Raw genomic sequence first — 13,457 nt, forward strand, 5'->3', positions numbered from 1 at the left:
AAAACCATGGATAGTGTTATTTTCTTGGATGGGGGGGGGGGGGGGAGTCCAGCTGTTTTCAAATCTGTGTTGACTAGTATGACTGGTAATCAGAGATTTAATTGCCAGACTGAGTCTTGCCCAGAAATAAGTGTCTTTTACATGTGTGTCTTTGTTTGAAGCCTCCTAATATGGCAGCTCACTTTAATGGCCGACCACTGGAGTGATGTAGAAAACAAAGAGTTGAATTTACGGAGTCTGGCAAACTCTCACTCGGAGATCTGAAATTTTACAAGCCCAATTTTTGCCCCAAATCCCAAATGTTAACATCATTGAGGCTCTGGTGCCAGTGTGGGGGAGGTTAGTGGAGCCCTTCATGCTGCGTCAGTTTATAACTGGATATTACAGAGCTGGACCCCAGCGCCTGCTCTCCTCATCCAGTCAAAGCCCATAAAGTGAGTTACAGCTTGCCCACATGGAATAATCTCCTCTTATTACACTTATCCCTTCAGTGTGAGTTCACATTCACAGACATGGACAGAACTGAGCTGCTAATACTGATCTGGCATGAGGCACTGCCTTGAAGTCTGTTCGAGAGAGTGCTGTGCTTGTTTGGTGCCTTACACATCTCAAATGAATGTTTGTACAGATGACAAAATTAGCTGGCACTGGCTACATGTGTAATTTATTCAGGTGCTCTGATGTGTGCAGCGGCAGAATTAAATGGGGCATGGGTAAAATATGATCTGCGTGTACAGTTTGATGAATTGGGGGTGTTGCACAGAAGGGTGAAGATCAGGTGTTTTTCTCCAGGCAACTCGTGTAGCGCAAAGAAACTGACTCCACTGGATTGGATGTGATCTCGTTGCATACAAGCAGAAATAAAAATATGTAAAACTTCTGCTGAGAGTTTTCAGACTTTAGACAGCCATTTTACGTCGTCCGCATATCTGAGTATATTCTGCCTATACTCTGGATTACCTACAACGGTGGGTTCAGCTATTTTGATTTGAGCTAAGTAGGGTCTGCCGCTTCTATTGGCTGGAAACATGGAAAGTGGATCACTTGGTTTAGCTTCAGGGTATTTATTTTTTTTTGTTTGTTTTTTCAGATTTGCATACTTTGGTATAGATATGTTATTCTGTTAAATTTTGTTTTGAGTAGTAATGTATGCACCATGAACACAGCACTGGCCGGATGTCATTCTGTTCCCCTCAGGGCCAGATTTTGGCCCTGACGTCCTGTCTTATCTCGTCTTGGCTTCAGTTGCCATTCCGCAAATATTTAGCGAGTTTCACAACTTGGTGTACTGTTTTTCACCTGACAGATGTAATATAGTACTGAAAAATTCCTCATGCTGCCAGAGTCCAATCTTTGAACTTTGTCAGGAGAGCTGTGAAACTGGTACTGAAGAAGGGTTACTATTTTCTTAACCATCAAACCCTAGTTCTTTAGCCAGCCAATGGCTTGAAGGCTACCAGTTTAAAATGCTGTGGGTACTCAGGAGCCATGATCATTAAAATATTTCAGTTGATTAACTGTTGAATTGACTAATGAACACTGGTAATAATGCCAACTCAGAGGCCTGTAGGGAGGACCTCTACATATAATGATTAGTGGAAAACCACATATATACTGGAATGGCTATTAAAAATTGAACCCCGGCTAGCAAATGGAACTCTTCTCGGGAAGGAAAGGGGGGCTCATTTGATGCTGTGACCTGTGAATCACTGGCAGAGGCCCCTGTTGGGGGATTTTGGTGTTTGGAATGAGTATGATTTGAATTGTGTGTGTGTGTGTGTGTGTGTGTGTGTGTGTGTGTGTGACAATGGGAAGAGGGGGGCATGTCAGTTGGCCAAAGAGTCAATCTGTGGATTAGAGCAGGCTTGGACACCAAGTGCTAGCTCAGCACATTACCCAGCAAGTGCAGCGTTCACAGCCAGAGACAGAGCTCAGAGCTCTGCTGTGTTTACACTGTCGGACTTGACACATGCATGCACACATGCACAGACGCACGCACATTCAAACAGTCCTATCGGTGCTAAAGCCACGACACGATTTTATGCTCTCACTCTAACTGCAGCGATGCTCTTTAATCTGTAGACGTGAGAAACTGCTGAACCTTTTCTTCAAACCTGTCATTTAGTGCCAGAAAATTATTGATTATACTTTTCCAGGTATATTTAACCTCTCATTAACCCCCCCCCCCCCTCCATTTTCTGAGAATGAAAACCTGCATGATTGGTCTACTAGTGGATACTGCCTCTTGCTTTTATTTTGAAGGTTCAGTTGCTCCTATGTAGCTAGCCTTGGCCCTTCTCTGTAGTTTCTCTCATCCTCTGACTTGATGTGCTCCACCTGCACCAGCTTGGATTGCAACTGCTGAACGACTTCACGAGGGGTTCCTCAGAGCTGACCCCGGCTGCAGAGGAGAACAAAACTATTGTCGCTAGCTGCTGGTGGAGATGGCATCCAATGAGAGACAGGCAGCAATTATTGATTGTTATTTCCACAGGAGCATCTTTTTATATGATTTCAATTATTTGAAAGCACTGCAAGTGCCCTTTCTTTTGTGCAACCTTTTCATCTCAGCGGAATTGTTCACACTGCTGCTTTTAAACAAGCCAACCAGATTTTCACTCTCTGTGTCTTTGCCCTCCTCTATGACTCCACACACAACACTGTTGCTTTCTCACCCACTCTTCATAAAAACACCACAGGAGTCCTCCCACACAGGCCTACAACTGTCAGACCTGCAGCTCTTCTTCTGCCTTGCCTGTGTTTCCACCATTCTGTGCAACGGCTTCATTATCACCGTCAACTCCTTTCAGCACACGTGTGTCACCCTTGTGGAGAAACTCTCATCCGGTTTCCCATCAAGCCTCAAAAACATCTTTGTAGTGAAGGAAATGGAGGAAATGGAGGTTGTCCTGATGGATTTTTCAAGTGTTTTTGCTTTGATTACTGCACTGAATCCTTATGTCATTCAAATCCTGTACATAACGCATGATATATGAACGCATGCACACAGTTATTGGGACCCCAAACCACATAAGTGCAGTGCCGAGCAGCCGGAGTCCTCACAGTACGGTTTCAGCCTCAGAAAATGAAATGTATAGTACTGCGCACACTCCCTGTAAAAGGAAATCTCCTTTTCTCTTTTTCAGTGAAGAAAACAAACTTACATGTATCCTCCCCCACCTCATGTCCACTCACATGCCTGTTCAGCGGCCGTCCACTCATCCCTGGCCAAGAGAGTTATCTTTGAAGTGACTTCAGAGGGAGACTGCCGACTGGCCTTGCATGACACTGTCTGTGTGTGTGTGTTTGTGGGTGAATGTACTGTACACAGCTTCCCTCTATAGCCTTTAATTTATAAAACTTCACCGGCAACAGGGTAATGTTCACTGTGTGTGTCATTAAGTTGAATTGGTTCATTTTATGGGAATGAAGGACAGTATCCACCCACATGCTTTTAGGTGACATGTAGTTATTAGGCAATGATTGGCTAAGTGTACACACACACACACACACACACACACACACACACACCCTCTTGCTGAGTTATGTTATAAAAAAGTGACTGAGAGCTGCAGTGTGATAAGACTGGTGTTATTAATGAAAGTCTGAGATGAGCAGGCGCGAAAAGAACCCCGCTGCTGGACCAACTGCCTCGTTTTCAGACAGTCCTGCCTGTCTCTGTGCGCGTGTGTGTGTGTGTGTGTGTGTGTGTGTGTGTGTGTGTGTGTGTGTGTGTGTGTGTGTGTGTGCGCGTGTTACTGAGCAAACCAGGAGGATGAGCTGGTGATGACGGAGCTGTCCAGAAAGATTTGACGTCAGCTCTAAGCTTGTTTGTCTGCTACTTTGTTTACATACTCGAGTGCACAAACTGGATGTTGACAGCATTTTAAGCTTATAAAGCTTTGCATATATATGACTTCTCAAACATGTTGTTCCCCACACTTGTTTTTTCCTTTCCCCAGCACGGTTCAACATGTGTTGCTGTGGTTACGGCTTGCCACATCAGGGCGGTCTGACCTACAGTCGGCAAATTAGTAGGTGGAGATGAGCCGATGTTAAGGAGAGGTACTGGCAGGGATGATGAGCTGTTCGGCATCATGAAGCCAGGTCAGCATAACCCGGAGCCATGGTGACCACAGAGAATTCAGTGAATGTGTTCTTTGAGTGTTGGTAGCAGCTTTACAGCTTCCATATGCCGTGAAAGAGAGAGATCCAGATCACGAGAAAAGGCTCATAGCCTGAGGTACGCAGTTTATATTCATAAATGCACCACTAATCGATTTCTTTCTATGAGTCTAAAAACTGAAAGGTAATAAATCCTCTGAGAATGATCATCAAGTCTTTATGGACCATTTTGAACTTTTTAAGTGTATTGTTTTGGTTTTACGGGCCATTTAATGTGCGGTTCAGTTTCACCACTGTCATCGGCCGTGTTTTCAGCAGCGGCCGCAGAAAACAAAAAGTATGAGCCACCTGTCCCAGACCAGACGGCGGAAAGTTACCAGATAGCCAGAAAAGTGGATGAGACCAAAGCGGAGCTGAAAGTGCAGCTGTTATCTGATTTACTATCATCACATGGGCAGGAAGAAGCTGAATTGATTGCCTGCGTGACACCCTGTAACAGCTCGACCAATCTGTTGTACTGAAGAAGCTTTCCTTTTGCAGAAAGGTGGGAAAAGAAACAACGCTTTCTAGCAGCAAATATTACCGTAATTCCCGGACTGCAGAGCGTACCTGATTAAAAGCCGCATGCTCTAATTTTAGAAAGAAAATCAATTTTGTACTTGTACAGGCCGCACCGGATTTTAAGCCGTATGCGTTTCACTCGTAATATGAGATATTTACACAGAAATATTACACGTGAGGATTTTTAACATTTAATTTAATCCGTAAGGTAACATAAACGTTATGGTAACATACAAAAAATGCTTTTTTTCCTCGAACAGCGCCTGTAACACGGCTACCTTTACTGATACATACGTATACTTAACACACAAATTACGTTGCTTATGTTTTTTTACGCAACAGTGCACAAACAACATTACGTCTCTTAACAACCGGTAAAAATATATACCGTATATATACTACTTATCAATTTTATTGCTCTACTGTTACCAGGCAAAATGTTTTTGGCCGCATGGGAAAAAAATGCATTAGCCGCACATCAGTATAAGCCACAGTGTTCACAGTGTGGGGGAAAAGTAGCGGCTTATGACCCGAAAACTACGGTACTTTTCTGCTCTGATCTTGTCTTGTTCACAGATTATCAAATTATAGACATTCAGATTTTTTTTCTTTTAAAGGTAATAACCATCTGGTTGAATCTGTAGAGCGTGTAAATTTGATTTATGTTCTTTCAGACACTTTTGTATTGGGATATAAAGCCAATTTAAATAGAAGATGGGATTGAAATGGGATGAAATTAAAACTCGGATAAGCTTGTATATGCTAGAAAAAAAGATTACTTACTGCAGAAATATTACTGTGTACTAAGGATGGGTCATTTAGGCCTAGGAAAATCCGAATATACTGATAATGAAGTTTGTCTCCCTCAGGAAGCCAAAACAGCATTGCAGCTCTCTTGTTCTCTGTCAGTCATGAATGAGAACCACTGCAGGTGAACAGCTTTTCCGTATATGCAAGCAGTCAGGCGTCTCATTCTGTCCGCAGTCTCACGCGGCGAGGAGTGACGAATGCTGGACGCTGTTGGCCGACAGCAAGCCGGGACGCCAGTTGTGTCCATTCTCAGTATGCAGCGCTGCGCAGTGCTGCATGAATGTGGCCGGTTTTGGATGGTTCGGGCTGAACAGTTGCTGACACGCTGAGTCGCAGCTGTTTCTCTCTTAAGCTGTGCTTTTACAGCGCGGCACCAGCAGCCGAAGGGTGGCAGGAAGAACAGAAGACGCACACAAAAGGCCGGACTCCTTCCTTGTGCGCTCCCCTCCTATACTCTGCATCAGATGATTCACCCCCACCAACCCCCATCCCTCTGCCCAAACCCAATTTCCTGCTTATCACTTTTTTACAGCCACGCACTCGCGCACTGCAAAAAAGATACCGCGCCGACCCTCCAGGTAGACTCCAGGGAGGTCCACGCCTAATTAACTGGCAGCCTTTTGACATTGTTCAAAGCATGTGGCCACCCGCTCTCCAGGCCAGAGTTACCATTGTGTGTTTTGGCCCAACTGCTCTCTCTTCAACACTTCACACTCGTCATTGAGCTATTTAACAACAGCAAATTGTAAAATGGTGAAACATAGCTTGAATATACCACCTGGTTAGATCTGAGGCTCTCGCGCCACCCCAGCTTCCGGCTCGGTCCTTGCTGTAGGTGGGTCTGGGTTTAAACATGGCATCCACGTTGGTTTGTGGGATTTTGTCTGTGTTTACCTTTTTGGGGACCACCTGTCTTGTTCCATACCAGGCCTGTTTAGACAGTGTAAGGCCATAGTGACCGGCAGTGGAGGATCTTTGGTGGTCTTTGGTTTCTTTTTCTCTGCCTGCGGTCTTTTTTTTTTTTTTTTTCTTTCCTGAGTCACAACTCACACACTGGGCTCTACCAGCAGCAGGTGATGGGAGAGATTAATTATCTGTGTCTCTGCTCAAAAATGACTGTCAAACCAATCCACAGAGCGGGATATAGCTTAAAAATATCTACATGTACATTTAGACCAACATCTATCCTTGAGTAACACTAAACAAAGCAAAGCTTCTGCTACACACACACACACACACTCACAATCACCCACACAATCACAGTCACAATCCAGATTCTCTTTGTTGGAAACCTTTTGAAAGTCTACAAGTTTGATAATATCAAGGAATTTCCCTTAAAAAAAGTTGATACTGGTTTTGGAGCTTTCTGTGTCTGAAACTTGTTGCTATCAGTTTTCCAAACTCACATTTCAGGTGATTATACTGTACGTGCTCCTCAGCCTTTATTCAGATGATGTATTGTTGCTAAACTTGTGCTTACAACTCAAAGTGATCCTCTGTCTTTAGAAAACAGCCCAGCTTGTGATCTGCTATCTGTGTGATTCATCAGAGGCTTGTCATGCTGGCGCTCTTGAAAGCACCGGCCTGCTAGGCCTGGCTGCTGCATAGTGTTTGTGTTTGTTTTGTTACTTTTTTTTTGTCTGCAGCCTTACATAACAATCTAGGGGTGATGATTCCCTCTTTATTTTCCTGCTAGGTTCACCCTCTCATTATAGACGGTATAAATGTCTTTTTGTATGCCCTCTGACCGAGCATTTACCCGTCATCATAAGCCTCATCGAGGAACATCGGCATCTTCTTCGCTTCATACATTTTTGGTTTTAAAGTTGTGATTACTTTCACTGACGGGGTTACACGAACGTTTGCTGTATTTACTGGCATTTAACCCTTAAGATTTTATTTTTTCCATTTTGCTCCATGTTCACATCAGTTCACAGGATGAACATTAGATGACTTGATTTTCTGGTTTGATAGCTTTGTGTGTCAAGGGTATTAGTACCATAAAGCACATTTGCTACACCTCAGCAGTGTGACTTTTTGTTTGTGACATAGTGTTGGCAACATTGTAAAACAACGGCTCTTATATTACAGGAACATGTGATACAGTCTTTCCTTCACCAGAACTCTTTCAGTCTACAGGCAGTTTTTGTCCAGTCTGACACTGAAATATTGATGATGTTACTGTGTCTGTATCTGAACATTTTCTAGACTGCCACACCATCTAAGCCAGGGGTGGGCAATCTCAGTCCACGAGGGCCGGTGTCCCTGCAGGTTTTAGATGTGTCCTCGAACCAACACAGCTGATTTAAATGGCTAAATTAGCTCCTCAACATGTCCTGAAGTTCTCCAGAGGCCTGGTAACGAACTAATCATGTGATTCAGGTGTGTTGACCCAAGGTGAGATCTAAAACCTGCAGGGACACTGGCCCTCATGGACTGAGATTGCCCACCCCTGATCTAAACGGTTGGAAATATGTGAGACTGTGTAAGACAGTGTGGTTGATTGCTTCCTGCTATAGTCAATAAGTTTCTTTGGCTGCGGTTGAAGCCAGTGACCTATGCTTTTCAAAGTATGTTTGACAAATGTGCGGCCTGTGATGTGGTTTCATGTTGACAAGACTTCTGCTCCAGCTCACACACTTTAATTTAGCTCAGTACAAGCCCACACTCACATCTGAGTAAAATACGCATAAGCTTAACGCTACAAAGCCAATATAAGTGATCCGTGTCAACCTGAAAAGTTTAACACGGGGAGTTTCAGACCCCAGTCTGTCCAGCAGACAGGTAGTCTGTCTTTGATAGCCCCATTTTGTTTTTTTCTGAGAGTAAATGTCCCACTCCTAGGGTCTGAGGACTGTAGGAATTATAGAGCATTCATGAAAATGAAAACAAATGTAACAGGATGTAAATGAAGAGTTGTCTAGCAGAGGGTAAGGAAGAGGGGGGAATAATGGAGGTATCTGAGGGGAAAGTGTGAAGAGGAGATGATGGAAAGACAAGAATGAGGCGAAAGAAAGGGAGAGAGGGAAATGAAAAGAAAGAGGCCATTAATTTAGTGCTGTGGGAGGGATCTGAAGGTTACTGAGCTCTCTCTGCCAGGCCCTCCTGGGTTGACTGATGCCTTTGTGAGGAGGCCAGGAACCACACACACACATACGCACACACATTCGTATGCGTGCTCCAAGAAACTTTGGGTTTGTTGCGGCAGGCCAGCTTCAGCAAAACAGACGTGTACATACGCACACACGCGCACACACACACACACACACACACACACACACACACACACACACACACACACACGCACAGATGGCCATTAATGGGCTTCAAAGTGAGAGCAAAACGGGAAACCTTTATTTATTTCCTCCCCTGGTTATGGTTTGCTGTGATGTGTCTGAAGATGTGGTGTCTTTTTTTTCTTCCTTCTTTTCCTTTTTTGTGGTAGTAAATCAGACCCAGTGTTTATTGGTATACAGATGCCCAGTGTATGACATAAAAGGATAGTAACTGATATTTATATTCGATCCATCTAATCAACCGTGTTGCAACAGAGATAAATTGAAGATGTTTTATAGATCAAAATTTTCTTTGCTTTTTTTAAGTTCAGTGTAGATTTTATTGGTTATTTTGTAGTTTACTTGTAGATTCTGAGCTTTACAGTATAATACCGTCATCTGCTTACTACTGTATTTTTATTTTAGTATTTCCATGTTATTTTTTCATAAAAATGTTATTACTATTTAATATTTTAATTGCTGTATGCCTATATTAATAAAACCGCCTATTCCCGTGCTTAACAATGTTCTGAATCAGCATGTCTACATTCAGTGTACCGTAAATATAATTCTTTTTCCTTCTTGGACCGCCACAAGATACAAGCTTTGACATTCTCTTTGACTCGTGTGTGGGACCACTGGTGTATTCAACATTGCAGTAACCACCCTAAAAATAAACTGGCTGCTGTGATAAATTGCTGTAGCGGTCACACTGGCAAATTGCTAACTAAATGTAAGCTAGCTAAATGCCATGTAACTGAAAAAAAATATTGATGAGTAAATTATTTGAAGTATAACTTTTGCACCTTTTTGCAAAAAATATGCAAAAGTTTTTTGCACTCGGCAGTGTGCAAGTTTCCACAATTGAAGCAACCGCCTGCTTGGTTTGCTATAATGTTGTCCCCTGCTCTTTTAGATGTTTTGTGTTTATTTACGCAGGGATATTTGAGGGAATGTATAATTGGGTGCACTGAAGATGGAGACTCAACTCTGACTTGAGAGAAAAGCCACGGTATATACTGTAATGCTACATATTAGCTTGGTATTACAGTTCAGTGTTCAATTGTGTTCTGAATAGAAATGTAAATTTCACATTTACATTTCTCGTATGTTATTTGCATATTTATTTATTACTCTTTTTACAGCATATGTTTTGTAACAATAAAAGTTGAGCTTGTTACAAGAGATTGGTCATAAACACTGGAAGGCTGTCTCAGTCCACTGAATGGGGATTCAATAGTTCAGAACATGCTCATTTCACTGATAGTCGACCTAAAAAGAAAAACCTAAACATAATAAACTTCAGTCTTTAGTCACATTTTAGTGATTTCTCTGTCAGATGAGTAAATTGACTAAATTATCAGTTTTTAGCACACAGAACTCATCAATCACTTTGTTAATCATTAGTGTCAGTACAGTCCAACAACAATGCATATTTCACTGTCAGGGGTTTTGTTTTGTTTTTTGAGGAAGAAACTTCAGGGGGAAAATTTACTCAGTCACTTGTTGATGCTTTTAAAAGACACCCATCCTACTTATCACAGAGGATTTCAGTTGGAAACACCACAGGACATGTGTACACATACAGATGTTCTAAACATCATCGCTCTCAGGAGCTGAAATGAGTCAGACTTTCTGTGTATCGTAGCTTGTTTTGTTGTTGTTTAGCTCACTTTAAACTTAACAGTAGACTTTACTCCCCAAGACTCTCTCCCGCATATTAAGCCCAGTTCAGCTGAAAGCAACACGTGGCCTCTGCATCACCACATAGCTTAGATATTTCAGTAAGGCATATGTGTTGAGAGGAGATGGTCTCAGCTTTTCAAATGCACAATCACACATCCTTGAAAAGTTTAATTACTCTGTCATTTTGGGAGCTGAAAATCTTCGAGATGCTTGGCCTCGCTGACTTGATATAACACGACCCTTTTAGCTTATTTTACTTTATTCTATATCAAAGTGGTTTGTGAGAGGGAGGACTAAAGATTTGCACGTGAAACCTTTTCCAAATCAAGGATATTAAAACACTAAAAACAACAAATATATTCAGTATGTGTTGAATAACTGAGTGACTAACCATTGCAGTGCTGTATGTGTATACCAAGGCACTGATGTGCTTCTGTTATTTCTGCAGCTAAGGAGCGTCTTTTTACATGAGCAGCACAGTCTTTCGATCACTCTGTAAAATAGATATGACAGATATCAGAGCATAAAATTCAGAAGCAAGGTTATACTGAATCTATTCAGAGTCCTAGTTTACTGTGTTTACTGTTAAAGTTTACTGTTGAGAGTTATGAAACAGAAAATTACATTAAAGTGAAAGAAACTGTGTTTTTGTTTATAACAAAAAACTGTGGCATTCTCAGGCTTTTATCCAACATACTAAGCAGGGAGCAGCTGAGGAGTGTCAAGATTAAAGCGAGAAACAAAGCAGGAGGTCACGGGCAGGGATAAAAGTCCCTGTCTCAATACTTTACAGTTATTATGTATATCTGGCAGAATCATTTTGTGGTAATATGAATTCCAGTGCCTGAGTTAACCTGAGCATGTGCGATAAACTCTAATCTTCTCTTCGTGTGTGTGTGTGTGTGTGTGTGTGTGTGTGTGTGTGTGTGTGTGTGCAGGAGTTCAGGGCAGCACTGAGTGCTCATGTGGGAGGAACCACTTTACGTGTGCGGTCAGTGCATTCGGGGAGTGTACCTGCATCCCAGCCCAGTGGCAGTGTGACGGAGACAACGATTGCGGGGACCACAGTGACGAGGATGGATGCAGTGAGTCTTTGTTTCTCACTTTATTTTTTTTTTGCTGTTGGTATCATCCTCAGTTTCTCTTTTCTCTCTCTGCTTATTCATCTACCATGAGGAGGAAAAAGAAACAGATAAATAAAATCGCATAAAGACTCAATGACCGTGTTAAACTCACCTCATTGATGGGCACGTGGTTGTTGATGAGGAGGCATTGAAGTCAAAGCACTGCATGTTTAGTAAGTCGCCTGTGACAGTAATCCAAGTGTGTCCCTCTGAGTTTTTCATTTCAAAGACACTGTAAATTTGCCAAATATATTTTATACAATCTGTCGGTTTTTAAGTTAAGCGTTATTTTTTTTATACTTACCATAAAATGTTTTTTCCTCAAATGCTTTCCTTAGGTAGCCAAACTTCTGAAATCTTAACAAGCATCTGAAGAAGATTTTTACCTGATTATTAAATTAATTGAAATAAAAAGACATTCTCAATACTTTGAGCACTTGAACATTTTTGATACTTTTCTTAAAACATTTCTTTTTTCCATTGTAATGAACTTGTATTTACGTAATTTGTTGTAATGTAATTTCCCTTTTAAAGGTTTAATTTAAATCTAGATCAATTTTCTAAGCTGTTACATCAACCAGAGTGCCAGATGCGGTTCTAAAGAGTAAATCAGCTATTCCCGACTGAATATTATACATGAGCCCCATGAGCAAGGCATTAAAATCCCATCACTTAACCAAGACTCTGGTTGTTCTTGGCAGGTCTCTGGCACTAATTTCACATAACTGGATGACTTCTGAATTTTTCTATAAATGTAGAAATGTTCTCAGGCAGAGGCTTTTTTTCCCTCCATAAAAAGTAAAAAAAAATCTGTAATTGAACCCATATGGATCCCATCATCACCCGGTGAAACGGTGAATGGGTCACTGGTCAGGTGGGGTAGTACTTGTGAGCCAGACGCTCTGCTTGGTGTATGCCCCGTGCAGAAAAATGCTTGAGTGACTTTTGGCAACAGATGAAGTTTGGCTGGAGGGGAAGTCTTGGCAGCTGAGGCAGACAGGAGTATTCTCTTGTAGAGCATGTCAGTTTGTCAAGTGGAGGAGATCTCCACAGCATTTTTTTCTTTTTTTAAACACCGGTGTATTGGTGTGAAATGTCAATGTGAGTCTTCTCTTTTTCTTTCTCCTCGCCTGCTCACAGCGGAAAAAAGCAAGCTGCCCTTTTATTTGAGACTTCCCCAACCTCCTTTAGAGCTGCGTGGTTGTGTTTGTGTATGTGCTGATATGCTTTCTCCATCAGTCTTCCTCTGTCATATTAAGCTAGTTAGAGGTTGGGAGAGGCGTTATTGATCTCTGGCCAGTTGAATATTCAGTGTGTCAGATTGCCGTGTATTGATCTGCATCTTGTTACTTATTTAAGGAGACGCATGGAAGCAGCTGACAGATATCAGAGCATCTAGCTGGACCTTTCTAATCCATTAGTACTGTCTGATCGATCCTCTGCTCCACCGCTCTGTAGTTCCACGCTGGTTCTCTTGGATTCTGTCCAGTCAATATCATAATCGCAATTCTCATATCACATAGATTTTGTATTGTTGTAGTAGTCAGCCATTAAAAACCGTAGATACTGTCAAGCAAACGCACCGCTTCTTCTTGCTACTGCATCCACTAGATCAATGATCACATCACATATCAACTTAATGCAGTTCAGTTTTCCAACAGCGAAGACTACAAATCATGAAACAAAGTATCACTTTTTTCCCTTGATATATGCCTGTATTTATAGTTTAGAAACACTGAATACTTTATAATATTTAGAATCTATTTTCTCCTTGGCACTGCAACAAGTCTTAACAATTATTAGACTTTTACTTAAGTCATGTTGTGTTAGCACTGCAACAGATTAGTGACCTGTCCAGGGTGTACCACGCCTACCT

The 13,457-nt window shown here is 41.9% G+C and overlaps 1 protein-coding gene across 4 annotated transcripts in view; it reads left to right on the forward strand.

Annotated features, from left to right (window-relative positions):
- Window positions 1-13,457, forward strand: part of lrp4 (low density lipoprotein receptor-related protein 4) — a 109,425-nt gene that overhangs the window by 35,188 nt on the left and 60,780 nt on the right. For all 4 annotated transcript variants that reach the window (XM_085275887.1, XM_085275893.1, XM_085275909.1 and 1 more), the window contains exon 2: window positions 11,396-11,542. In XM_085275887.1, coding sequence (XP_085132013.1) covers window positions 11,396-11,542 — 147 coding nt within the window. The remainder of the gene's footprint in view (window positions 1-11,395; window positions 11,543-13,457) is intronic.

This window comes from Mchenga conophoros, linkage group LG1, assembly GCF_057382185.1.
Source record: "Mchenga conophoros isolate Kocher_MC1m ecotype Shallow Benthic linkage group LG1, M_conophoros_male_GT1.1, whole genome shotgun sequence".
Lineage (NCBI taxonomy): Eukaryota > Metazoa > Chordata > Actinopteri > Cichliformes > Cichlidae > Mchenga > Mchenga conophoros.